The following is a 27,172-nucleotide window of genomic DNA, read 5'->3' as shown; positions in this document are numbered from 1 at the left end:
ATAGAATGTGAACATGTGATGAATATATAGCTTCCCCCAATCTGGTTTTAAGGTTCTAAAATTCACAATATTTGTTGCCAACAAAATATGATGGGTCTACAAAGTATTTATTTACTTGATTTATATAGCCACCCATCTCACATATGTGATTCTGTGCGGCTTACAATAAAATACATAAAAAGCAAAATACATAATATAAAACACATAGCTGAGCATCATAAAATAACCGTCCGCAAAGCCAAGAGATGGGCTGTATCATGCTTCCGGGGCCCTAGGCCCAGGCACAAAACCAAGTTTTTAGGGCCTTGCGAAAGGCCAGCACGGTTGGGGCTGACCTAATCTCAGGTGGAATGATGCTCCTAGAATTCCCTCCCAGCAAGATTTAGCCAATTCCTTTTTGTCTATATATATAAACTGATGTAATCCCTCTGAGTTCAATTATACTTAACCCCAGATTCAGAGTTCCGAGACCCAGAGTTGTCGATCCCACTGTGGTTGCTAAATGAGGACTATCTGTACATCTTAGAACATTATGCATAGTTAAGTAAACCTAAATGTACTGAGATCAATCATTAAGGTGTATTCTTACTATATCTGTATTACTCCTGAGTTTCATTCCCCCTTTCTTCAAAGATGTAAAGATTTTCTCTTCTTCTGAGAGAAAACAGACATCAAGAATGCATTAGTAGGTCTTCACCCTATTCTTATTACTTCCCTGCCTTCTCCATGCAAGAGACTAACACTGTCCTTAATTCTCTTTTAACAATGGATATACCTAAAAAGGCTTTCAGGCTTTATTTTGTATTCCTCACCAACCTCATCTCATTCTCAGTTTTAGCTTTTCTGATACCATTCCTACAGGCTCAAACTACCAGCTTGTACTCCTTAGGTATTAGCCCTACTTCCATTTCTTGTACATCTCCTTTCATCCATGTAGGCCTCTTGAAGCTTTTCCCATTTTCCTACTCATCAGGATTGCTGTACTTAAAGCATAAGTATCTTGTTTTTCAAGTTTGCCCATTCCACTTGGGCTTCTTTATCCTTTAGGATTCTGAGCCATGTTATGCCACCCACCTTTCAATGGAATTTGTTAAAATCTGCTTGCTAAAATCTCCTGAAGTTCAAGGCACTTGGCTGAGTACTCTCAACTTCTCCTCATCTAGTTATCTTGGACTCCAACATGCTGGGGTCACTTGCCTCATCTTCAGTCCATCAATCACACTCTGTTGGTGAGGACTAGCTCCAGAATAGCTGACCCCTTTATTTCTTCTTCCATTTTCTGAAAAATGAATTTGTCAGCAACAGACTTCAGATACCTTTTGGACCTCCACTCCAAGCTGAGTTAGATAATGAGGTAATTGAAGTCTCCCATTATCAGTTTAGCCTATTCTCTTGAGAACTTGGCACACTGATTTAGAATGGCATCATCCACATCCTCTACATGGGTAAGCGGACTGTGGCAGACTCCTACAAGTATTTCACTTCTGCTTCTGCTTCTTTTTAAATTTATCTAAATGTTTTCTATAGGACTTCAGCTTTCAGCAGAACTTCCACATTCAAGGCATTTAATCTCTTCATTGGCATGATTTCTTTACACAAAAGGTCACCTGACATCTCATTTTATTTGGTCTATTTCTTTTGAACAAAGAGTATCCTTCAAGTTCTACTTTCCAATCATGATTTTTATGCTAACAGGTTTCCATATTTGCTTCTGGTGTTAGGATTTCTAGTTCCTCCTAGAACACAAAATAAGAAAAGCAGACAATGGAATCTGGGAATGTCAATGTTTACTGGTACTGTTACTGCCTTGTATGGAGAATTTCTGAGTCTTCTTTCTTGCCTTCTGCCATCACCATGCACAACCATGTTTCTAATACCCAACACTCCTCTACCTGAGTCTGCTGCTCCTTCTCCTTCTCTTTAAAGACCTGATAAGATTCACAAGACTCTTTTCAAATACACTTTTCCCTGCCCTTCTGAAGTGCAGCCTATCTCTGCTTATGGATCAGTTATACTCATGATAAAGACCAAAGTTTAGGAATCTAAATCTTTCTTGATAACATCATCTTCTTAGACATCTCCACTTCTAAGATCTTGTTTTCCTTATTCATCACTTGACCATCAGTCGGGAGATAGATGAAAACACTACTTCCAACCCAACTCCTTTACCTTTCTACTTGTGGCTTTATATTCACTATAAGCCTTTGAAGTGTTCCTCCTCTTCTAGAGCAGTTATTTGTCTGGAATGGTTAATGACCAATTGCTCTGATGAGCCTTAGTAATCTTTCCACCATGTCCTGGATATGGATACCAGAGAGACAGCACTCTATTGGCAGCTTGCCTATTTCAAAGAGAGCTACTTCTGTCCTTCACAATAGTGAGCTTCTCGCCACAACCACTTTTCTTTTCCTCTTCAATGGAGAACCTTGATTTTGTTCATCACTATGGAATTGAAAGCCACTTTCATTATTCTGAAAAGGGATGACAGAACTCTCTCACATGGCTGCAACTTGCCCTCATGTCCGGAATCTATCTGTCGGTCAGTTCCAATGGCACAGATCTCCTTGTGGTTTGTTCTCTCTTGCCAAGTTCCTCCAAGTATTTGCTACTCTTATGGGGATACCTTTATCCTTCTTAAGGTCCTCCTACACTCCTGGACAACATCCTGGGAACAAAGGATTTCACTTGCAAAATCTGTAAAGAGCGTAACTTCAAGTGAGAAGACATACAGTGCCAAGTATATGTCTAGTAAGTCATCACCACTGCTGCCTTGGGGTTCATCATTCTAGCAGGGTTTGAGGATGGTTTGATCCTCCCTCTGCTAAACCCTCACCCTACTCCTCTTTGCTCTCCTATTCCTTCTGATTATAAACTCCCAGCTGCCTGGCCTCTTTCAAAAGAATGCAGTTTGAGCTGCACTGCTAGCTTGGGAATGTGGCTTCATGCACTAGTTGATCAATTAATCAGCTGCAGTTGTAAGCCCCTCCTGCTCACACCACATGCTCAGCAAACATCTTCAGTCAGAAAAATCACACAGTCTTTCCCCAAAGTCAGTGGATCAACTCCACAACTCCCTCATAAAACTTCTGTGATTCTATTTGTGGCCTTGTTCGCTTCCTCCTAGCTACCTGGCCTCCTCTTCAAGACTGCTGGCTGAGACTCATCCATGTTCTTTTAAGGGCTAATAACTAATAATTAACTACTTCAAAACACAACAGCAGGAGCAAATTTGGAATGGCAGCTGTTCAGATCTAAAGCAGAAAAGGTGCATTGGTGGAAGTGAGGAAACACTTGCTGTACCTAAGGCTGCTGCTACTGCTTTTCCTGAGTCCGCAGGAGAGGAACGTATGAATGAAGGAGATAGTGGCAAGGCACAAGGACTTTGTTTCACCCTGTCAGTGCATCCTTAACTCAACTGTGCATTTTCCTGGGACTGGATGGCTATCATGGGAGCCCAGAAAAAAAAATATGATTCTTTAAGAAGATATGTGCAGTGAGTGCACCCTCACCCTCTTCAAAGCACCTTTTCTGCTTTGGATCCAAATAGCTGCACACTCCTAATACAAACAGTTAAAAAAATAAAGCAAAAGATGAACTTCCAATGCATTCCTGAGTCAAATGGTGAGATATTGATTCTCACAGTTGTAAGAAGAGTCGCTGTTTCTAAGCAATCTACAGGTGAAAGCTGGGCTGCCTTCACAAAGGAGACAAGTCTCCTCCCCTTTGCATTGAAAGATCATAAGAAAGAGAATTGAAGTGCCTTAATTTGCCTGTATATGTTTCCCATTTGGAAAGGAAAATACTCACAGGAATTCTATTATTTATCATTACACTAATAAAATTTACTAGTCTGAGCTCAGAAAGTCTTGTCTCCTGGGTTGTTTCCAGGCCTGGTTTCTGTCAGAGACACAAAGCGCATCTATTGATCTATAATTCCCTACATAGCAAAGAACCAACGTATTCCCAATAGGAGTATTTGTTTTTTTTCAAGATTCACTTATGAATTCTGAGCACTACATAAAAACTATTTATTTACCTAGACCTTTTAACACAATTTTGCACTTATTTACCTGCTTCTTAGAATGACTCACTGTTCTGGTAATATTTATATTCCACATTTCCTCTATGGAATTCAAGATGATAAACACTGAAGGCTATAAACTAAACTCTCAGGCAATCTCCCATGCAAGTGCTTGCTTCACCAAATGTCTCATGGGCATTTAGACTAGCCTCCCCTAATCTAAGCATCCTTCAAGTGCATTAGACAAGTACCCTCTTCTTCCCAAACTAGCCCATCAATTATCATGAAGACTGGAGAGATGGGAACTGTAATTCCAACAAATTCAAAGAAGAACACATTTAAGGAAACAGCTTTAAGCTTGGGGCAGTTTTATTAATCTGCCTAATGTCCAAGACAGGGATCGATACTGAAACATGACAAAGAAATAGACAAGATGGATTGCTAACAAGTGATTTTTCTGAGATGCAAAGTAAAGGTGAAGTGCCAGGTGACTACACAGACATATCCATATCATTTCTCTGGCAACAATACCAAAGTTGTTTACCAGCAGAGGTGTGCAAGTATTTGGTTCTGTAGCAGGAAAGATATTTCCTGTCTTGTTACAGGCTGATAAAACACAGTGGAGTGAGTTGCAGTTGGTACACTTGTGTCAGGAAAACCCAAAGCCAGGTAGAAAGCTGTCTGTGTGTTTCCAAAGCATGTGTGGATCTGCTCAAAGAAGTGACATCATGCCTGCTACCCAGGTGCAGCTACCCCGCAGCCCAGTCCAGAGTCATAGCTAAGAGAGACAAGTGGTGGTGCTAGAAGGCCAATGCAGCATAGGTTCAAAACAGGGCAAGGCAGGGCAAGGCAGTGGCAGAGAGGCAAGTGTGACTGACGACACTCCAGGAGTCAATTGACAGAGAGTTCCATATGCTGGTCTGCGTTGCACAACTGAGAGTCAAGGAGCAGAGTAGGAAGCAAGGACGTAGGAACAGAAGCCCAATATCAGAGAGATGTTTCCAACGGAGGGCAGTCTCTGGAGGTTAGTCTAAGTAGCCCAGCCATAGGTGTGGTTTAATTAGGGACACCAACATCTTTGCTTCTCGAAGAGCAAAGCAGATCTCCTTTGTTCTGGTCTCTGAAGCTGCTGCCACATCTTGGAACTAGGCACCCTGCCAAGATCTGTCCTCTTATCACCTGAGTCCACCCTTACTTGCCCTTGTGATTCTGATTACTGACCAAGTTAGCCTCAGGTAGTTGATCACCTACTGGCTCCTGAGCCGGGCAACTCGATGAATCGGACCCCTCAGCCTTTGAGAAGTCAGAGTAGCCTGTATTCCTTGGGCCTGGCATTGGCCCCCTCTCTGTACCTGCTGGCAATTCTTTACAGGAGGCATTTCTTTTTACTGAGCTCCCAGTGGCGGTGCGGGATCAGGAAAATACTCACTCAAGTTCAGAAGATGTTACCGAAGCTGCGCCAAGATACAAAAGTTTTGCCACCACCTTTTCTGAGCCTCCACAGCTTTATTTATCAGCGTCATCTTCTTCTGGGCTGATTTTTCAACAGCCCAGTCTAACCTTACAACTGGGGCATTTCCTAGTGGTCTTACATCTACAAAGCAATGGGGTCCAACCTTTATGAGTTTTTTTTTTTCAAAATCAACCAAAACGGTTAGGCGCTGCCACCTGCTGTTACTTGTTTAAAGCTTCCCCTGCAAACCGAATCATCGCACACAGATTTCATCCTCTCTTAAAGCATGACTATAAACAGGGGTCCCCAAACTCCTCAGCTCATTGACCCCTTCACAAAGCATCAGATTGTTCATCGACCCCCGTACCACTTTAGCTAACAGTACTACAAATAACAACATCGACCCTTGGGGGTCAACACTCACCCCTCCGGGGGATCCTGCTATAAAGCTTTTGCACAGAGCATCCTCAGAGGACCACAAGTCCCACCTTCAGCCCAGAGCAAAGCCTTCAGCGCCAGGCTGCAGGAGGCTCCCTGCAACCCAACCGGGAAGACTGGATTTACTCCCTGTACTAAGCTTATCTCAGCTGGCTTAGCCGGGCTACCCCAGCCTGCCTCGCCACGCGCCAGCTGCCAACCCCGACCGCTGGATTCAAACCACCAACTCCGCGCTGCTTTGCCCGGCGAACGGACCCAAAGAGCCGATGGCTGGAAAGAAGAGAGCCCCCCCACAATTGCAGGCATCCATCCACACGACGACCATCAGCAGTGCTCCAGCTGACCCCGCAGGGCTGCAGGACTCCAGCTCCCATCCGCCACCGCGGCTGAAGCTGTCCGGGCACCCCTGCAGGGCAGGGGGCACCATCCCACCCGCCCGCCAAACAATCCGGCGGCTCCGCGGGTGGCGGGACCGAGCGCCCGGCCTCCCCTCGCCTCAGGCGCCTCGAGCACCCGCCGAGGGTGAGGCGGGCTACCAAGCGCGGAGCGGAGCCGCGAAAGGTTGCTGCCCCGGCCGTGGCGGGAAAGACGCAGCGGCGGTGGCGGCGGCGCTTGTCCCGTCCCGGCGCGGCGTCCTCACCTCGTCCACGGCGCGGCGGGGCAAGTGCAAGATCCCCAGCAGCAGCTTGAGCTTGACGGGCGAGGAGAGGCCGTGGAAGCAGAGGCGGATATTGTCAATGACCGAGGCGGTGAGCAGCGAAGCGATGCTCGGCGGCGCCCACAGCTCGTCGGCCGAGCCCAGCTTGTTGTGCAGCCACAGGCCGGTGTCGCTCTCCCGCATCGACGCCATCTTGGGGCGAAAAGAGGGCTCTCGGCGGGCATTTTATGAAGACACCTAAAAAGAGGGAGGGGGAACGAGGCCCCGGCCCTGGAGGGGCCGCCTTCCGTCCGTAACGCAAGATGGCGCCCACGACGGCGGCGGGGCCGGCCAGGGCGGGGACGCGCGGGTAGACTGGGAAATGGCGGCGCCCGCCCGAGAGAGGGAAAGGCTTCTTCCGGGGGTGGGGGAGGCGGCGCGCGCGTTTGCCGTACGCCAAGATGGCGGGACTCATTTGAACCTCCGTCCGTTTTTCCTCAGCCGTTTTTCCCGCCGCCGCCGCTGCTGCTGCTGCTCCTCTCGGCGAAAGCGCCTCCTGCGGGAAATAAACGACCCGGATTCGCGGAAGGGCTGAGCTGGGGGTGGCGGGGCCTCGGCTTAGCGGGTGGCGTGAACGCAGGCGACTCCTTTATTCGCCGAAAGAGAGGGGCCGCAGTCCGTTTCCAACCCTTCCAAGGAGGGAAATGGCGCCTCCTTCGTGCGGCTGGTCCAGAGGGCAACGCCTCTCCCGGGTTGCCCTGGCACGTTATCCCGCAGTTTTGCATCAATTTTCTTAGGGCAGACTGGAAGAAAAGATCCCGCCGCTATGCGACCCACCCCCCGAGGTCAAGGGGAGCCGCCAACGAGAGTCCCCTCCTGGACAACAAGGCCACGGAACGATCTTGCTTTCCCTGCCTGGGATGGAGATCTGTGGAAACGCCATCGGTGGAAGGAGATTAATGTTCATCCAGAGCAGGAAAACAAGAGGAATCCTCGATTAAACGTTGGAAGAGCATCCAAGAAAGAGACCGGAGTCTCTCCAGGGCGTGGGCAAAAAAGTCAAGATGGCAGCTGCCATGGTGCAACCCCAGCTCTTTTTATGTGTGTCAGGTGCCACAAGGCTCATTCAAGTGGGCGGAGCCTGATCTCACTGTAGTGACTGCCATCTTGACTTCTTTTGATCTCCCCACCCCACCCCAAAGAAGGCGGCAGTGTCAAATTATGTCCATGCTAACTGTTATGAAGAAAATTGCATGTTTTCTTTAAAAAGAAAAAAAAATCAGAAAGAGGAGAGACAGTTTGGTGTCATCATACTGGGCTAGAAACCAGGAGATTGTGAGTTCTAGGCCTCTCTTTGGCATGAAAGGGACTGGGTGACTTTGGGCCAGTCACTCTCATTCAGCCCAACCCACCTCACAGGGTTGTTGTTGGGAAAATAGGCTGGAGTGTTAGGTAATGTTCGTGCCTTGAGTTATATATGAGAAAGAGAGGATGAAATAATAATGGTGATGTGACTCAAAACTGTCAAGATATCTAAGGTTCCCTATTTAGCAAGGAGCACATACTCATAGACAATGGATTTCCATTGATGAATTTCAATTTATAGGGGAAAAGGTAATTCCTGTGGTGGTCTGGTTTGAATCTATCACATCTCCTGACTTAAAGCAACTGGGTGGTTTGCGGCAAAAACCCACAGTACGATAAAATAATACAGTGATTAAAACAACAAAAGATGACACAAACCAGACAACGAGCAAAGCCAATCTGCGTTACCCAGAAGGGGCCTTCAGTCACCCTCACCAAAGGCCTGGGTGAAGAGCCAGGATTTCAAGCCTCTCCGAAATTCCAGCAGGGTGAGGGCCATCCAGATCCCAGAGAACCTCGTTCCAGAGGGCAGGCGCTGCTATGCAGAAGTTGCACTTCCAGGGTCCTGATAAATGGCATGGTTTAATAGAAGGAACGCAGTGCACACCAACCCTGTTAGATCAGCTGGGCAGATACTGTGGGTGATAGGAAGTCCCGCAAGTGACCAGGCCCTATGCCACACAGGGCTTTATAGGTAACAATCAGCACCTTGCCTTGCACTGGGAAGCAAGCTGGCAGAGCAGAGGGGTTATGTGGGCATACCAAGGCATGCCCATCACTGCCTGCAGTGCTGCATTCTAGACTAGTTGAAGCCCCTGGGTGGATTTCAAGGATGGCTCCATGTAGAGCACATTGCAGTAGTCAAGCTGCCAGGTGACCAGGGCATGAAGGACCACTCAGTCTTGTTTAATCTACATGTATAGATTGAACAGAAGAGTCAATCTTTGAAATAAACTAGAAAGCAAAAAATTAGACTAGGATATCCACTGATAAGGAAATAATTGAGTCTCTAATTTTAAAAAGTCTAGTAACAATGAATTATAAATTGAGAGATTGACCTAGAAAAGAGGACTGCATACTAAAAGAAGAAATAATACTGATTGTATATGTTTAGTATTGCTAGTGTTAGAAGCTGGAGAACAAGACCAGAGAAAAGTACTGTACAGTGATGTGTTAAATTATATACAAGGGTTGAATGAAAAGTAATGCCTCCAGTGCTATAAGTAACCAAGGGGTAGCAGAAGTGGTGCTCTAAAAATGTGTTCTTTAGCATCTCTTCTTTCACTTTAGTTGAGAAGAAGTTGCTGTAAGAAAACGTGTTGCTATTCTTGAAATAGAAGCCAGCAGCGAGTACTAATCACTGTGTTTTAATTGCCATAATTGAATTTTTGACTGCTGAAACAGTCCCTCCAATTGAAATTCACCAAATGCAGGTTGTTTATGGTGATGACTGTGTTGATGTGAGTACTGTGTATTGCTGGGCCCCCCAAAAAGTAAAGATGGTGAATCTCGAAGATGTGTATGATCAAGAACGAAGTGGACCTGTAACAGCAACCAATGAGTTTCACATAAGGAAGGTTGATGAACCAATTAAAGCTTGGCATTTCACAGGAATGCGTGGATCACATTATTGATTTCCAGTGTCAGAAGGTTCATGCAAGATGGATTCCTCACATACTGACAGCAGAGATGAAAATTTCAAGAGTTGAAATTTGCTAGCACTTGTCATTACACTATCAGAATAAAGGTGAGGAATTTCTTCACAGCATGGGCTCATCAGGGGTTGGGAATTGGAGCCACTATTTTAGGGTGCTTCTTGTCCTTCCTTCATGGCCTGTTCCGGTCAGTGTTGGCGGAGGGGGAGGAGAGGTCATCCCCCAGGCCCTTTTATGTGGGGTGCTATAGAACTTGACACTCTCCCTTCTATGCAGAGTTCTGTCTTATCCCATCTGTCATAAAGTCCAGACTTGGCATAATTCAACTTTACCTTTTAAGAGGACAATAGACAACATTAATGGAAGGTCAGCTCATCAGTGCACATGAGTCATTATGGCTCCATGTTGCCTTTAGTAATGTGGAGGAATTCTGTGCCCCCATGCAGCAAGTCCTGATACTAATTCTGGTGCCATATCTATTTTGGCAATGTGATTACATGTCATCATCTACAACACTGAAGAATGTACACTTGCTTGTCCTTGTCTGCTGCTTTACGCTGGGGAAATCACATTCAAAAGAATAAAAGAATCAGAATTTGTGGGTCCAAAACCACGAAGGGAGAATGTTTGGGCTCATCCAGTCACTCTATCATGGAGTGGCCATTCTTTTCAAAAGGAGATGTTATGAAGACAAATTTCACTGGAAAACAGGAGAACTGGAATTTAGTTGGAGCTGTAATGGATTAAAAAAATTATCAGAGATTCTTATCACATTACATTTTAATCAGGCAAGAACATCTCTCTCTAATATTATCTATAGGTAACTCCTCACATCTTCCTTTCCATGTCCTCCTTTCTCTATCAGTTATAATACTCATTTTCCTTTGCATCTAAAGAAGTAAATGATCATTCACAGAGGCATATGCAGTCATAAATATATTCATGTTTTACATGTCACAAGATGTTTTATGCTGTAAAAGGCTAACAGAAGCTGTGCCATTCGTAACAAAGCAGGGAATGCAAACCTTTGTCTCTGAAGCCTCCCCTTAGTCTGGGGCTCGGTATTGTTGCCATGGCAGATCCTTTTGGGAAAGGATAAAGAGCAGCTGTGCGCCTGCTCTGAGGGAGCACAGTACATCTTGCACTAGCCAGTTGCGGCAGCCATTCAAAGCGGCCATCACAAAGACAAGGGAGAGAGCAGGTATTTCTATTTTAAAATGGATTGCTTTGTCAGAATTTGCTTTCCCTGAAGTATAATTTAGTTGAAAAGAGGCTGTGCCCGGTGTTGTGACCATGCATTGCCCACTCGGCTTGCACACCACACATCAGTCACAAGATCTGGTCTAAACCAGGTGATTTCTCAAGCCATTTTCTGGACTAGAAGCTGTTCTGAGAAATCGCCCCGGGGCTGGGGTGATTAGGCAAGGCTTTGCTTTGGAAAGAGCAGGCTCACTGGAGGGGAAGCTGTCAGAATGAGAAGGGGGACCTGCTGCTTCTGTACTTATTGCAGGTGCCGAAATGTAATATCTCTGCACGTTTCTGGTGGTTTGAAAACCCACTCTGATTACCACAATCAGAACACCGTATTCATGTGTGGATTGTATGGAGGAAATGGAAAGATAGGTGTTAAACCTGTTTAAGCAGAAAAATGATTTTGCTTCTATCAGTGCTTTTGTAAATAGGCATCCTCTGTGGAACTGTGGGCAAAAAGTGTTTTGTTTGGATGCCATAATTTTAATTGACCTTTGAGATATGAAATGGGGAAATTTCCCCCATGCTTATTTAGCCTGCATTGTTATGTAATTTCTTTGGTTCATTGCATACAGATATTCTGACTCTTCACAGCAATGCTTCATGGTTTATGACTCTGCAACCCCACAGCTATGTATTCGTCCTTCTTTACTGTTATCAAGAATGGTTGCCTCATCATATCTAAAAGCTTGTGATTATATGATTTATTCCACATTACCTTGGGAATATTGTAAGATGTCACAGCACACTGCTGAAGTTCTGGGGTTAGATTGCTTGATATATATCATTACTACAGTGATATTTTTACTATGCTATCTAACTGTTGCAGCCTGTTCTAAAATTGTAGAACCAAATACTGTCATAAATGCTGCAGTTGACTGGAAAAAGTTAGACTACTTTGCAGCAGAGATTCTGCCTCGGTCCCATCTCTTTCAGGGCCAAGAAACAGCTTTGGGGTTAAAATGTGATTTTTGTCTCTGGGTGGGAAGTAATACAGTACAAGCAAGAAAATAAATAAATACAGGACCAGGAGTATCCTCGAGGGCATGAAGGATAAAAAAATCAAGAAGGCAACTGTGCCTGCCCCATCAAAGCCCTACCCCTTGTTACATTATGGCACATGTGATACATGTAAAACTGAGACAGGCCTTTGATGGGGCAGGCACGGGTGTCATCTTGACTCTTTTGACCATCCCACTGTGGATGCTCCTGGGACAGTGCTGCTTGTAGGACCTGGAGCGTTACAATTTGAAATGATCCCAACCCTTCTCATGCCAGTCATATCCATATAAATGTAGACAGAGTATAACAGAAATATTACAACACTAAGGAAAATAATTTACCACCTTTCTTTTAAGAAACCTCTTGGTATTATTACTTCTTACATCTATTATTAATTCTTACTTCTATTTCTGCTAATTCTATTAATATTATTCTATTATTAATTCTTACTCCTATTTCTACCAATTGCATGGATTTCGTGGAAAAGGGTGTGGCTGAAGATAATTTAATTAGTTGTGTCAGTGGGAATGAGAGATTGATTTGTGTATTCTTAATTTGCAGTTTTTACTCACATGGATTGCTAAAAAAAATTCCATTCAGCCAAATTATGTGCTTTGAAAGATCTCTGTTATCCATAACATTTCCTATTTTCTCCAGGGAAGGAGGAAGACTCCACTAGCAAGATGCTAACAGCTTGCACAAGCAAGATGGTACTTTTAGCCCCTTTACTTCTAATGGCTGGGCTGCTTTCTACAAAGGCCGCTACAGCTGAAGAAGAATCAGGAACAGCTATTCCTGCTGAAAGTATGTATTAAATTTCATCTGTCCTGTCAAGTCAACACAGTGTGCTTCCAAGCAAAAACAACAATTCTTGCAGCATATTAACAGATTAACTACTAGGGTCATATGGGGGGAGGGAGTGAAAAAAAGTCAAATGTAGCTGTGAACATGATGAAGCCCCCCTTTGCAATGTATGTAAAGGGGTGGGACTTTCATCATGCAGTTGCAGCCACCATGTTGTTATTATTTATGTACCCACACACCCTGCAGATGCATCTGAAATCTTTTATCTCAAGCTGGATCACAGATTGCAGTTAAATTGCACACAATATAATTCTGTTTTGCTGCAAAAGATTAAACCTGCTGGAACATTTTTCAACCAGTAATCACATCCAATAGCATGTGTCCCTCTTGGATATGCTCATTGCAACTGTGTCCATTGTATGCATACTTTTCATTAGAATTGTGAATTTGTTTGTTTGTTTGTTCATTCATTTATTCTCCCCTTCCTCCTCGTCTTTTACAGCTCCTCAACTCTAAGTGGCTTTAAGTCATCTTAACAAGTATTTTCTTCCTTAAAAAGCTTCCTGAAAGTTATTTTTTTTTTCAAATGGAGTTTTACGTTAATTACTTGAACTATCTGCTCAGTTTGAGTATCTTTCTCATTATTTATCATTTTTGAAAAAGTAAAATGTTTCCTTGGTTTTGTCAATACAGTATGGCAAATTCCCTATACTTCAGAAGATAAAAAGTTTGCTTTTCAGTTAATAATTTCAGGATAATGAAAAAGACATTCCTTATTTTTAGACACAGCACTAGCAGAACTTTCTAAGACAAATGTAATCAAATGTGTTCTAGATGTAGAAATGGTCTTGTAGAATACATTTTTTCTACAGACTATTGGTTAATGTTCCTAATTTAGTCCTCTGCACAAATGCTCTTTCTACTGAAGCTTTGAACACTTTCAATATCATTGTTATTAATTAAGAGCTGGCAAAATGAGAAGAGCTTGTAAATGTCTGCACTTTCCCATCCTCAGGTGCTGTTCCTCTTCTGATGCATTTCATAAAATCTTCCATTGAGGCTGCCTGAGGCAGGCAAGAGCAGCCACAATAGGAAAGTCCCTTAAAGCAACTGGTTTTTGTTTTGAAGCAGCTGGGTTAAGATTAGGTGAACACATAATCAACTTTGTTTTTTTGCTTGCATCTTTAATCAACTCTGTTTTCTTGCTTGCATCAATTTAAAAAATAATAGCATAAACTTCCTATGACATGCATTTGGTGCAAATTTTTACTAGGGTTTATGTACATGCTTTATGTTCCTTAACATGTGCATTTTTCCAAGCTAATTTCCTATTATAATGCATTTTTGTATATTTATCCTGATTTGGTGTGTGCGCTCTGGACCAGCACATCTACAATATTTTTAGTGGCTAAATGCATTGCAAAAGAATATTTTTGCCATACAGTTTTGAACCAATATACATATATTTTGGGAAGTATGAATTGAGTATGTTCACATTATAATACAGCCCAACCAAATTCCTATTTCTTTCTGAAATCAGAGTTAGCATAGGTCAAAGAAAAGTTTGCTTGTGCTAGTTTGGAAGCTTACTTGTACTCTAGAGCAGTGTTTCTAATCCTCAGCAACTTTAAGGTGTGCGGACTTCAATTCCCAGAATTCCCCGGCGATGCTGGCTAAGGAATTCTGGAAGCTGAAGTCCACACTTGCTGAGGTTGAGAAACACTGCTCTGCATACTGAAACATCAAATGGTATTTACTAAAGCTAAAATTGGAGACCATATGTGGTTGAAACAATTTTTAGCTAAAGTAATCTCCTTATGTTAATTTTTAGCCAATGTTATTTCCTACCCTTTTAAGTACCCTTGATCAAAGGAAAGATGTAAATTAGTGTTTCAGTGTTTTGCTGTTCTAACTTTGGAAGCTAGTTAAACAAATTCATTGATTTTTTTCACTGCAACTTTTTATATGTCTTGGGAAAGCCAAACTAGACTGATCAAGGATTCTGGAATGATTTTTCTAATTTATTTAGAAAAAAATTAATGCAATGATTGTGGATTGCCACCAGAGGCAGTAATTTGATTGCAAACCACTTCCAGCACAATCTGAAAATATTTTGATTAGTATAATGCACCATCAAAGAAATATTGTACCATCTGTGAATTATTTCTATAGTCACTTCCTGATGACATGCTGAGGTGGATTGATAAGCAATTTTATGTCATAAAAAATTCCAAGCAGACTCACAAGTTCAGAGCCCAAATCCTCTTTCCATATCACTGAAAGATTCTCAAGAGAGCATGTTATTTCTGAAGGAAGAGTGTTGTGTAATATATTTGCAATTGTAGTGATACATTCTTCCAGTCCTGTTTAATTTCTTGTTTGATGAAAAAATAAAAGGTTGGAATTGGTGACCAATTTTTCATCAAAATATATTCAGCTGAGATCAATTTCCCATCAGCGATCAAGTGTCTCATTCATCCATCTTCCCATTCTTTGTACAGGTGATATTCACCCATCAAAACTAACTTATTTAGGATTTCTTTTCTTTTGGGTAAAGAGACATGCTTATTCTAGTCTTGTCCAGGCACTGTATAGCTTTTACTGTTTTTGATAAGACCTCTTTTCAAATGTCTTTAATATTTAACTTGGCAGAATGTATTTACATTTTTTTTGTTTAGTTTTGATTGTGATGTTTTATAAGAACATTTAAAATAAAATTTCTACCAAAGATATTGTAGTATTTTTCATAAAATAAGCCAAAACCTATTTCCAGAATTTTGGAGAAACAGCTTTTGGCAACTATATAGATAGGAAAGTTAAAATGAATTGCATTGGTGCTATTTCTGGTAATGTTGCTCTACAGTGCAATAGCTTCTATTTAGAAGTTCCAAAGTGTCCGTTCTGAGCTTCTCACCTGTTTGGGGGATGTTTTAACTCTTTGGAGAGTGAGGGTGTTTGAAAATTAACCTTGGAACCATAATATAAACATGGAGAATTTCTGGCCCAGGGACCAAATCACCCCATCTGCTCTTCATAGGCTCAAACAAAGCTTTTCTTCACATCCTCACATCTTCTGGCCTCAAACCTTTTGTGTGTGCAGCAGGAGGTTGGGTCTCATACTAGCATGCAGTACAGAAGAAGGCTGGCAAAATTAACTTACTTACTTCCTTCCTTCCTTCCTTCCTTCCTTCCTCCCTCCCTCCCTCCCTCCCTCCCTCCCTCTGAGGAGAGGAAAACATTGTGTAAGAAACTGCAGTGCTTAGTTCCCAATGAAAGCAACTCCCATTGAAAGTGATGTAGGTTCAAAGAAAAGTTCATTTATTGAGAAGTAGCGTACAGTTCTAGAGCATTGCTGGAACTGAGTCCCGTGTGCGCCACAACCCAGTTTTACCTCATTCCCATCACACACACACCCTTCAGTCTTGGACCCTTTATTCGCATGTCGGGGATGTCCTCAGGTTTTACCGTTGGCATGACCTTGGGCATTCCTGGGAACGAGATAATAGCTCATCTGCGCCCAACAGTCCACATTCCCATTCTTTCTCCCCTTCCTCCCTCTCTCTGTAATGGCAGAAACAAAGCAAGCAAACTAGCGGTATAAGTGATTGATTGTGAGGGTTCTGACATGCCGCCCCTCTGGAAAGAAGAATCAGTTTTGGTCAACTTCCCTGCAGTTGGAAGAGATGCGCATGCCACAAAATGGACAACGCATCCGCTTGGATTGTAAAAGGTTTCTCAGGGTCAGGGTGTTTTAAAATCGGCTCTGCAGTAAACAACCTCTTTATTTGCTCACAAAATAGTTACTGACTTGTTTACCTGCTGTTTTGCTGTCATAGCCACATTCTAGGATAATTTTTCTGGATTCAGCTGGGACATACAGTACAATTTGCCACCTACCCACCATGCTCCATTTTTATTTGTCAAAGACTCTTTACTCTTCTGAAACCACTCATCCTTTTCTAAGTTACGGTTTAATTCATTCAGCAAATCTCCCTCTGGCTTGCACTCTTGCTGTTTACCTTGAGCTCTAGTAACAGCCACCATTCCTGTGTGGGAACATGGAACAACGGCGGTGACCACCTCCTCTCGCTGGCTATTATGCTGTGACAATCTAGACAGTGCATCAGCCAGGAAATTTTTTCCCCCTGATATATATTTCAAAGTAAAATTGAACCGATTGAAGAATTGAGCCCATCTGACTTGCTTTGGGGATAATTTCCTCAGAGACTTTAAAGCCTCTAAATTTTATGATCGGTCCAGACTTCAAAAGGATGAGGTGCCCCCTCCAATAGGTGCCTCCAACTCATTGGCGCCCACCGCACGGCAAAGGCTTCCTTTTCCCACACTAACCAGCATCTCTCTGTCTCCGTAAACTTCCAAGAAATGTAAGCACAAGGATGCAACACCTCACTTCGGTTTTTTGTAGTAAAAGAGCCCCTGTAGCCACATCCGACAACGCATCCGCTTGGATTGTAAAAGGTTTCTCAGGGTCAGGGTGTTTTAAAATCGGCTCTGCAGTAAACAACCTCTTTATTTGCTCAGATGCTGACTGGCATTCTTCTGTCCAATTTAAAGGCGCCCCCAGTCTTTGAGCTTTCGCCTTATCATCTTTCCCTTTTGTTTTTAACAAGTCAGTGAGAGGGAGGGCGACTTGAGCAAAGTTCGGAATGAACTGGCAGTAAAAATTTGCAAACCCCGGGAAACTCTGTAACTGCCTGTGAGTTTTTGGCACCTCCCATCCAACTATAACACGCACTTTACTCGGATCCATCTCAATTCCTCTACTGGACATCCGATATCCCAGGTAATCAATTTGACTTTTGTGAAATTCACACTTGCAAAGTTTTGCAAATAACTGGGCATTTAACAATTTCTTTAGTACCTTCCTCACCAACTCCACATGCTCTTCCATCATTTCTGTATACATCAGAATATCGTCCAAATATACCAACACTCCCTTGTATAAAAATGTGTGTAGCACTTCATTTATCAACTGCATGAATATGCCAGGTGCCCTTTAAGTCTCTGTGCTGCTCCAGAATCGAACAGGTGTCCTTGGGATCGCCCGACTTAGGAGACTCCACACCTGCTGCCGCTAGTGCTAACCTCGGGGGGCTGGCATTATTCATTTTTTGAACAGTGTAAGTCCCGTCCTGACTTCCAGTCCACATTAGGATTCCACAGCCTTAACCAGGACAGCCCCAGGATTAGTGGATGGCCAGCAATCGGAGCCAGTAGACACTTTAAAGTCTCTCCATGAGTCCCGACTCTCATTTCGATTGCTTCAGTGTAAAATTCTACTGGGCCCCCTCCTGCAAGTGACCCGTCTAATTGCATAAACACAATAGGGGTCTTTAACTTCTGCACCCTTAGTCCAAGTCCATTCACAATGACTGGATTAATTAAGCAACGGGCGGACCCAGAGTCTATTAATGCCGTTAAGTCCGCTTTGCAATTGGTTTTCAGGGCCCTCAGTCACACCCCAACCGTCATAGGACTCACCATGACATCTTCATTCTCCGAATCGTCTGCCGTTATGTCCTCACGCCTCGAGTTGTCTACCTGCTTTTGGCCGTGTTTTAAAGCAGGTGGTTGGAGTTTCCCGCTAGCTGAGCTTCATCCTCGGAAAACTCACTCTCCAGCATCAATGGGACTTGAAACTGCTCCTCCGCTCCCGAAGCAGCTGTTCCTTTCTTTTCCTGCTTGGGACCTTTCAAAGGTTTGCCGGTTTGCTTGCCTCACGGTGCTGCTCACGTGGTTTGGCTCTGAGGGCAGTTTGTGGCATAGTGCCCCTCTTCTACGCACCTGAAGCACGAGCACCTCCCTTGTCTCTGATCCTGGCCACCCTCCTTGGGTTTCCAGCCCGATCTTCTGGACATCGGGCCCGACGAATCCGCGACGTTTCGGCTGCTTTTTCTTTTAACAGACATCCAATCGGCCTCTACTTTCCCTGCAAGGTTGATCCACTTTTTCAGGGTTTCAGGGTTGTCTCTGGCCAGCACGCACTCTAGAAGGTCAGGTTGTAGCCCCTTTTGGAAATACTGGACCTTGAACTCCTTGGGCCAGTTTTGGAGCTTCCCGGCTAGCCCCTTGAATTCCAGCACATAGTCTGAGACCATTCAATTCCCTTGCTTGATATGCTCGATGGTCTTCTTTGCTCTCATGATTGTGAAGGGATCTTCGAAGGGTTTGTGCAGAGCAGTCATGAACCCATCCAAGTTTCTCAGCTCTGCTGCTCCAGCTTCATGCATCTCCACCACCCAATCCGCCGCCTTACCTTTGAGAGAGCCTGACACATAGGCCACTCTCTCTGCATCATTCCGGAACAGGCGGCCACATCCTTCCATGTAAATTTGCACTTGCATTAAAAAACACACCAACTGGCTGGGGTCCCCTCCGAATTTCATCTTCAGACCTCATTGCTGTAACGGATTCTTCTCCTCCCTCATACTTCTTCCTGGTGGGACTACCTCCTCTTTTTCACTAGACACGGATCCCTCACTCGCCTCCTTACTGTCCCCCAGGGATGTTGGGGGTCCCCCAGCCTGAAGTTGCTGAGCCCCGCTTCCCAGCGCTCTCTAGAGCAAGGTCTTCAATGACCTCCATGGAAGCTAGCTGCATCTCCAGCTTATCCAACGGCCTCTCTTCTCCTTCAGGGTTTGGGCCGCTTGTATGTCACTGACGCCCATCAACCACCTAACCACTGACTTATTCCTTGAGGACTTGGCAACTGCCCACTCCTCCAAATCCCCGGGATCTTGGAATCGAGCCCCGCACGTGGCTGCTCGCTGCTTTCTCCTCCTCACCGCCAGTTTTTCTGCTGGCTTCGACATCCTCGCTTCGGGTCCAACCGCTGGATCTTCCACAAGCTTCCACCTCGATAATTTCGTCTGCCATCCCGTCGTTAACCCCAACTCCTGTCAGAGCAATCTGCCGGATTTTCCTCGATGAGATTTCGCTCCGGATAAAATCCGAAAAGGTAGTTTCAGCAATATGTAAGAAACTGCAGTGCTCAGTTCCCAATGAAAGCAACTCCCATTGAAAGCGATGTAGGTTCAAAAAGTTCATTTATTGAGAAGTAGTGTACAGTTCTAGAGCATTGCTGGAATTGAGTCCTGCGCACACCACAACCCAGTTTTACCTCATTCCCATCACACACACACCCTTCAGACTTGGACCCTTTGGCGCATGTCGAGGATGTCCTCAGGTTTCACTGTTGGTACGGTCCTGGGAAAGAGAACAGCTCATCTGCGCCCAACATTCCCATTCTTTCCCCGCTTCCTCCCTCTCTCTGTAATGGCAGAAATGAAGCAAGCAAACTAGCGGCATAAGTGACTGGTTGCGAGGGTTCTGACACATGGTCTTCTCGTCAGAATGAAGGCTGAAGCCTCATTCAGCCTTTTTCTAATTCAGAGCTCGGCAACTTTTTCAAACAGCAAGTACCACCCCATCAAAAGCTATCAATTTCTCAACAGGGTAGCCAAAGAATACAACACTAGAAGGATAAACCAGCACCCGGTTTGGGGTGAATTGTCAATATGTGTTTTTTCAATGGTTGAATTCATTCTCTGTCATTCTACCTATCTGGTCAATATTTCATGGTTTTTTAATAAAATAAACGTCTAGGTATTTTTAATTTTTATAATATATATGTATGGTGCTTAAAGTGTATCCTGTCAGTTTAATCTACCTTTTGTTAATATGTATATAATATTGAACTTTATAATTGTATTTTTATATTTTATTATTATATTATATTTTATAATTGTGGGTATTTTTAAAAAATACAAAAATGTTAAGTTGTGTGAGACTTGTAATATTTTGTCCAGTTTTGATTTCATAGTTTTTAATTTTAGTTTAATTTTGAGCTTCTGGGTGTGCCACGTTGACCACTTCTGGTCTAAGTGGATGAAAGTTGAGTGGAAATTAGAAATAAATTTCTAATTTATTAGATTGTCGGAACTGAGCTTCTTCTTTCTCTAATATCATCCTGCAGGAAAATTTGCTCTCTAATCCACAGGCCAGATTCCATTCTTGGCCCATGGAAGTGTGGTCCTAAAAAACCCTTTTATCAATCAGTGCTGTTTTTACTGGGCTGCATATACCTTGTTGATAGACTGAGTTCCTGTGCTTGCTTTAGAGAGTTGAATACGTTCTGTAATATTTCATGTTCTTTAAGTCTTTCTATTAAAATCCACTTCCAGGTCGTCCATGTGTTGACTGCCATGCCTTCGAATTCATGCAGAGGGCTTTGCAAGATTTAAAGAAGACAGCGTACAATTTAGATTCACGAGTATGACTTTTTTGTTGTTGTTAATACACCTACACATATTTACTGAAAACAATTAAGATTGGGATATGTATTGTTCCAAAATTATATTGTCATGGATCTAACGCCTTCTATTACATGTACTTTACATAAGCAAGTAGTAGAAGCATTTATTTAAAATTTAATGCTTATACTAAGGAAGGTATATCTTACAGTATTGCTCATGGGGAGGGTGCTCTTTTTTTAAAAAATGAATTTTGTTAATTAAGCTGGTAACCATGTTTTGATTAGCTAGATTTCTACCAAAGGAGATTTTCAGTCTTCCAGTTGCAGAGACTAATTAATACCCATGTTTCCAGAACACGGTAATATTCATGGAACCAAATCTTTTGAATATCCAAACAAGATCACTACTGTAGTACTATATATAGTTATATTTTAGTGCCAGAAGTGGCACTCTGACCTGAATCCAGGAGCAGGGGAGGACATATAAGAATTGGCTTGTCCTTACAAACTCTGGGGGTAAAAATAATTCTGCTTGAAAAGTAAGAAATCCTCCTCCCTGGTTGCCTGCCTTAAGCTGCTTGTGAGTCAGACTGAAGAGAAGAACAGGTTAGAGCTGCTATTAAGGCCTACCTTGTGGCGGTAAGGATGGTGAAGCATCAGAACTTCCCTGCCCTTATTGTATCCACAGATTGCCACCCCACAGCCCTGTTTCAGGTGACACAAACCCTCTTGGGTAAAGGGAGTGCAGGGAACTTCTTACAGGGTTGTGCGGAGGAATTTGCACAGCATCTGTCAGATAAAGTCGCTCGGATTCATTCCCAATTGAATGCTGGCTTTGATATAGGTCCAGAGGAGATTCCTGGGGAGGAATCTTGCCTGGTTATCTGGGAACAGTTTGATCCTGTTGGGCCTGAGGAAGTGGACAGGGTCCTCAGGTCTGTGAGCTCACCCACCTGCTCTTTAGATCCATGCCCCTCCTGGCTGGTTAAAGCAGTCTGGGAGGTGTTGTGTGGGTTCGAGCAGTGGTTAATTTCTCTTTGAGTGAGGGGGTTGTTCCTCTACTGCTTAAAGAGGCTTTGGTCTGCCCCTCTTTAAGAAGCCATCACTCAACCCCACCATACTGGACAATTTTCATCCAGTATCTCACCTCCCTTTATTGGGGAAGGTGGTGGAGAAGGTGGTTGTGCAACAGCTTCAGAGGGCCTTGGAGGAAGCAGATTATCTGGATCCTTTTCAGTGAAGATTCAGATCCGGGCATGGGACGGAAATAGTATTGGTTGTGCTTTTGGATGATCTCTGGCATGGGTGGGTGGGGGTTGTGCTTCCATCCTTGCCCTACTTGACCTTTCAGCGGCTTTCAATACCATCGACCGTGGTATCCTTCTGGATCAGCTCAGAGGATTAGAGGTGGGTGGCACAGTGTTGTGCTGGTTCACCTCCTTCCTTCAGGGCCAATTCCAGTCGATTGGAGAGGAGAGGTCCTGCCCTCAGCCCCTATTAGGTGGGGTGCCACAGAGTTCAGTGCTTTCTCCTCTCCTTTTTAACATCTATAAGAGGCTGCTGGGTGAGCTTATCTGTTGCCATGGGGTGACATTATATATCTCTACTCCTGGTGAATTAAGCAATGCTGTGAATGTCTTATCTTGGTGCCTGGAGGCGGTAGGGATTTGGATAGGAAACAACAGGCTTCAGCTGACCCCTGACAAGACTGAGTGGCTCTGGGTTTTGGGGCCATTGGTACCGGGACTATGCCATCTTTGCTGCTCGATGGGGTCGAGACAGATCCAGTGCGCAATCTGGGAGTCCTCCTAGACTCCCGACTCCTGCTTAAGGAGCAGGTGGCAGTTGTGCCTAGGACGGTCTTTGCACAACTTCATTCTATGCGCCAGTTGTGCCCGTTCCTGGACCAGCAGGCCCTGCTTACAGTCACTCATGCCCTAGTCACCTCCAGATTGGACTAGTGTAATGCGCTCTGCATGGGGCTGCCCTTGAAGAGTGTCCGGAAGCTTCAGCTGGTGCAGAATGCAGTGGCGCAGGCAATTATGTGCATTCCTAGAACAGCGCATGTTACACCTCTGCTCCGTGAGCTGCATTGGTTACCAATTTGCTTCCGAGTCCAATTCAAGGTGCTGGTTTTAACCTTTAAAGCCCTTCATAGCATGGGACCGGGTTATCTGAGGGACCGCATCTCCCCAATTATATCAGCCCGCCCCATCTGATCTAGCAGAGAAGGCATGCTGCAGGTACAGTTGGTGGGTCCCAGGTGTTGGGCCTTCTCTGCTGTGGTGCCCGCCTTGTGGAATATTCTTCCCCCAATATTAGATTAGCTCTATCCCTTTTGACCTTCCCTGAAGACCTGGTTATGTACCAGGTCTCGGGCTCCCAAGAAACCAGAGACTTGCTTAGATGGCTCTACTGCTGAGTTAGCTATCCTTATTCCCTTTTGCCTAGGGTTGGTATATTTGTTTGTGTGTGTGTGTGTGTGTGTGTGTGTGTTTTTATCATATTTAGCTTTTAATGTTGATTTTATATTTTTTTATACTGATTGTTTATGTATGTGTTGCTTTTATTGGATTGTTGTAAGCTGCCCAGAACTTTTCTGTGAGATGGGTGGCTATACAAATTTGATAAATAAATAAATAATCTAGAAATCTGAGGGGGAAAATTGGACTCCCTGGAAATTATAACATTATATATAGAGGAAGCAAGGCATGCTTCACGGATGTTAGTGCAGGTACTGGGAGGGGTGTTGTTTGGTTTAGTGGCCTCTTTTTTTGTTCAAATCATGAAAAACGGTTCACTCTAAAGTAGATAGAATTTTGGTGACAGCAAAATGAGGTGGAGCTACACACAAAATAGCGAGGCTGGTATTTTAGATATTCGGTTGTGGATATTTTTCTATACTGAAGATTTGCATTTCTAACCCCTAAGTAAAGTTTATTCAGGAGAAAAGCAACCTTTTTTCTTTTCTTTTCTTTTCTTTTTGCCTGCAAGCAAAAAGACTGCTTCTGACTGCTGGGGAACAGATAGCTGACCAAAAAAAAGTTGCTTATCAACGGAAGTTGATAAGGGCTTCAAGAAACGTGATGAGGCGATGAGAATCAGGGTTGGTAGAAGGTTGGAAGAAACTGACTTCCTCTTTTCTATCAGCAACACTGTCAAGATTGCAGGGCGAAAGAGCAATTCATATGTGGTGTGTGTGCATGAATACAATAGTTGTTTCACAACAGCAGGTGTCAACTGAGCCCAGATCCCTGAACCTTTGTGAGTTACCCTTTGTGCAGCTCAGAGTTGTCCAGTCAAGTTCTGAAGAGTAAGGGTATCCTCACATGCCTCTATGGCACAGATCAGGACATGGAGATGGTTGGCGAACTGTTTTTGAAGAACATACTTATGTTCATAATTTTCCCTTCATCTCATCTCCAGAAGCAGCCTGCATTTGACTTTTGCGTTTCCGGATTTAAAGTAGTACTGGCCCTCTTCTCCCAAGAAAGTCTTGCTGGACAATCTATGACACCTCATTGATGATACTGAAGAGGACATGGCAGGGGATGGACCTGCCCAGCTCCCATTGGCCACTCTAGGCTGCTACAAGCATGCCCCCTCCCCTCTGGCTGCTGGCACTGCCCTCCATGGCCCTTTTGGCCTGGACTGCAGGAGAGATCAGCCATGAGGCATCTATGCTTAGGATGCATTATCTGTGCATTGCAAAGCGCTGTTTGCATATAACATGGGTGCAGTACTTTTCTGGAATAGTATTCAATGGTCTTTTGAAAGAGTGTTATACCTGTGTTTAAAGAAAAGGAGCAATGGACTAATGCTCTCTGAAGAGGCTGAGATTCCGTGCTGCCCAGAACATCTATTAAAACCAGGGAAGAGAGCCAGATTCTGACAGTTGTGTGTTGCTGCTTCTGTCCCAAATGAGTATCTTGTAAGTGCTCTGTTGCTTTGCATGGGCTGTCCTTTTTGCTCCTGGGAGGGGTGGGGGAGTGGCACTCCCACCATTTGCTCTTCTCCAGTCCCAATTTGCATATTCCATAGGCCATTTCTGAGTGCTGCTGGCTATGACTAACCCCTGCAACCATTGCCATTCCCTTGCAACAGTTGTTAGTTGCAGGGGTAGGGTTAGGCAGAAGGGAGCACTCCCCCCCCCCTTGTATGTGTGAACTGAGTTAGTGTCACATGAGTTATTTCTGAATGCAGATCTCACGGTCATCTGGAAAAACGCTATGCTTGTGTCTGAATATAACCTGGCTGATAGGTTAGTGAGACAGAGGAGGGGTCAGCATTAAAATGGAGAGAATGTCAGAGAGGTCCCTCTTGATTCACCCCATGCCCCTTCTCTGCCTCATGGCCTTCACGCAGGCCAGCCTGAAAACTGGCTTAACCCTCCCTCCATCCTGGGCATCACTCGCACTTGCCCAATCCTATCTCACCCCATGTTCAAGAGCAATTGGTGATGGTTCTTTCTGCTGGCTGGTGATGCTGTGGGACTCAGACCGAGGAATCTACCAGTCATTGCCCTTAAATTGTCCCACATTAGAGCCATACAGACAGTGCCACTTGAAAGCCTGGTTGCTAGGATAGTTACAGGCCTTGATCATTAGCAGCATGCAGATTACAAGGGCATAGTTTTCTGCCAGCTCCAGGGCTGGAGGAATGCACACTGATGTCACCATCCAGCTATAACCTTGTATTACTTCTGGTTATTTAGAAAGGTAGCACTCTCTGCCTTCCTGGATATTTTCAAACAAAACTGGAAAGCTGAATGGTCCAAGGGTCCTTCTAATTCAGTGAGTAGAAACTGTGCTGAAGTTAGTGATCAGGGTATGCTTTTATACTGCTGTTCATCTGTCTGAGGGAGTGGGAAACTGAAGGCTTGGGGAAGTTTAACGGCACTTTGGTCCTCTTCCCACCCCAACAGGAAACTAGCAATTAGTTGGCAGTTCTGGTCATGGTGTTGGGTTGTTAGATAACCATAGTTAAAATGTGGACAGCCACATTTATGTAGCCCATTTTTATATACAGTAATTGTATATAAAATTGTAAGATTTGTGTTGTTTTTAAACAAAGCATAAATCAGGATTTTAAAATCATGTTTTGTACCGGTTTTTTCATTTGGTTGTAATGGAGGAGAGAGAGACTGTGATGAAATTGGCTAAGATGCTTCTCCCCTGTCTCTCCCCCACCCACCCACCCTTCATGCAGACGGAGACGTTGCTTTTCAAAGTGGAGAAGAGAACCCTGTGTGACTGTTTAACCATCAACGCCCTGAACTGAGTCCTGGAGGTTCCGCCTAGGAGTGTCTTTGACAAGCTCATCACACCGCTGTTAGGAAACAAATAGTGCAAACATGTAAATCTGGATGCTTATGAAACTAAGTGGAGAATTTTGGTATGAGATTGCTGTGCCTGCCTTCAGCATATGTATGTCTTTCCCCTCCACTCGACCTCATCTTGTGTCATCGGGAGTTGCAAGATACTTTCCAAGGAAAAGAAAAGACGGGAGGGACGCAGTGATGGGTTTTTGCAAAAACTAGAGTTTTGTTTTCAGAAGCTTTCCTTTTTAATATTATATTCTCCCCGCACAGAAACCTAAAAGTAATCAGTGAAGACCATAGCAGGGATTCTGGGGATCTTTTGTTGGGGCTCTTTTCCCGTGAGTGTTTTTAGAAGTAATTGAATATTTATACCAAATAACGTATACAAAGCAGATTTTGATCATATGCAAATATGATGTTGATAGTGTGCAAAAGATGTAAAATGAAATGAAACAGAATCAGGTCAGAGGCTCAGTCATTAAACCATTTGTTTCATTATTAAAGAATATGAATTAACTGAAATCTAATTAAAATTAAAAAGCAGCAGCAACCCAAGAAGAGGCATCTCCGAAAGCAACTTCAGGGCAAGGAGGATGTGTCCTTTTCCTTCACTCCACCCCACCCACCCCAAATGGACCCCTCCCCTGCCATTTCTCTTCTGGGCAGCAGTCGCTCTCTGCCCCGTAGCCACATGCAGAAAAGATTCACAGCGTGATGTTGGGCGGAAGCTGCAGTGGGATCGTGCACCGCTTCCCCGCTGGGCCATGGCCACCAAGGGCAAGCAGCTCTGGAGCTGGCATGCCTTTCAGACCCCATGAAATAGCTGTTTGAGTGGCACAGCCAGAGGCAGAGCACTGAACCTACTTCAGCCCAGTCCTCATCTGCTGCTAAAGGGTCTCTTCTTTTTACAGTTGGGCCAGGACCACCATAAATGCCCCTTTTCCTTCCCTG

The 27,172-nt window shown here is 44.1% G+C and overlaps 2 protein-coding genes across 2 annotated transcripts in view; one reads left to right on the top strand and one right to left on the bottom strand.

Annotated features, from left to right (window-relative positions):
* Window positions 1-7,037, bottom strand: part of NELFA (negative elongation factor complex member A) — a 37,432-nt gene extending 30,395 nt beyond the window's left edge. Inside the window, exon 1 of the mRNA XM_007428314.4 lies at window positions 6,553-7,037. Coding sequence (XP_007428376.2) covers window positions 6,553-6,762 — 210 coding nt within the window. The 5' untranslated portion in view covers window positions 6,763-7,037. The remainder of the gene's footprint in view (window positions 1-6,552) is intronic.
* Window positions 7,038-10,575: 3,538 nt separating this feature from the next.
* Window positions 10,576-26,853, top strand: NICOL1 (NELL2 interacting cell ontogeny regulator 1). The gene is made up of 4 exons (XM_025166716.2): window positions 10,576-10,770; window positions 12,480-12,626; window positions 20,831-20,919; window positions 26,110-26,853. Exons 2-4 carry the CDS (start codon window positions 12,506-12,508, stop codon window positions 26,179-26,181), a joined length of 282 nt encoding a protein of 93 aa, XP_025022484.1. The 5' UTR covers window positions 10,576-10,770; window positions 12,480-12,505; the 3' UTR covers window positions 26,182-26,853.
* Window positions 26,854-27,172: the final 319 nt, after the last annotated feature.

This window comes from Python bivittatus, unplaced genomic scaffold (genome assembly GCF_059951505.1).
Source record: "Python bivittatus isolate LINGU-HERP-01145 unplaced genomic scaffold, Pbiv_v1 ctg000210_np1212, whole genome shotgun sequence".
NCBI lineage: Eukaryota > Metazoa > Chordata > Lepidosauria > Squamata > Pythonidae > Python > Python bivittatus.
This window is presented reverse-complemented; position numbering and strand designations above follow the sequence as displayed.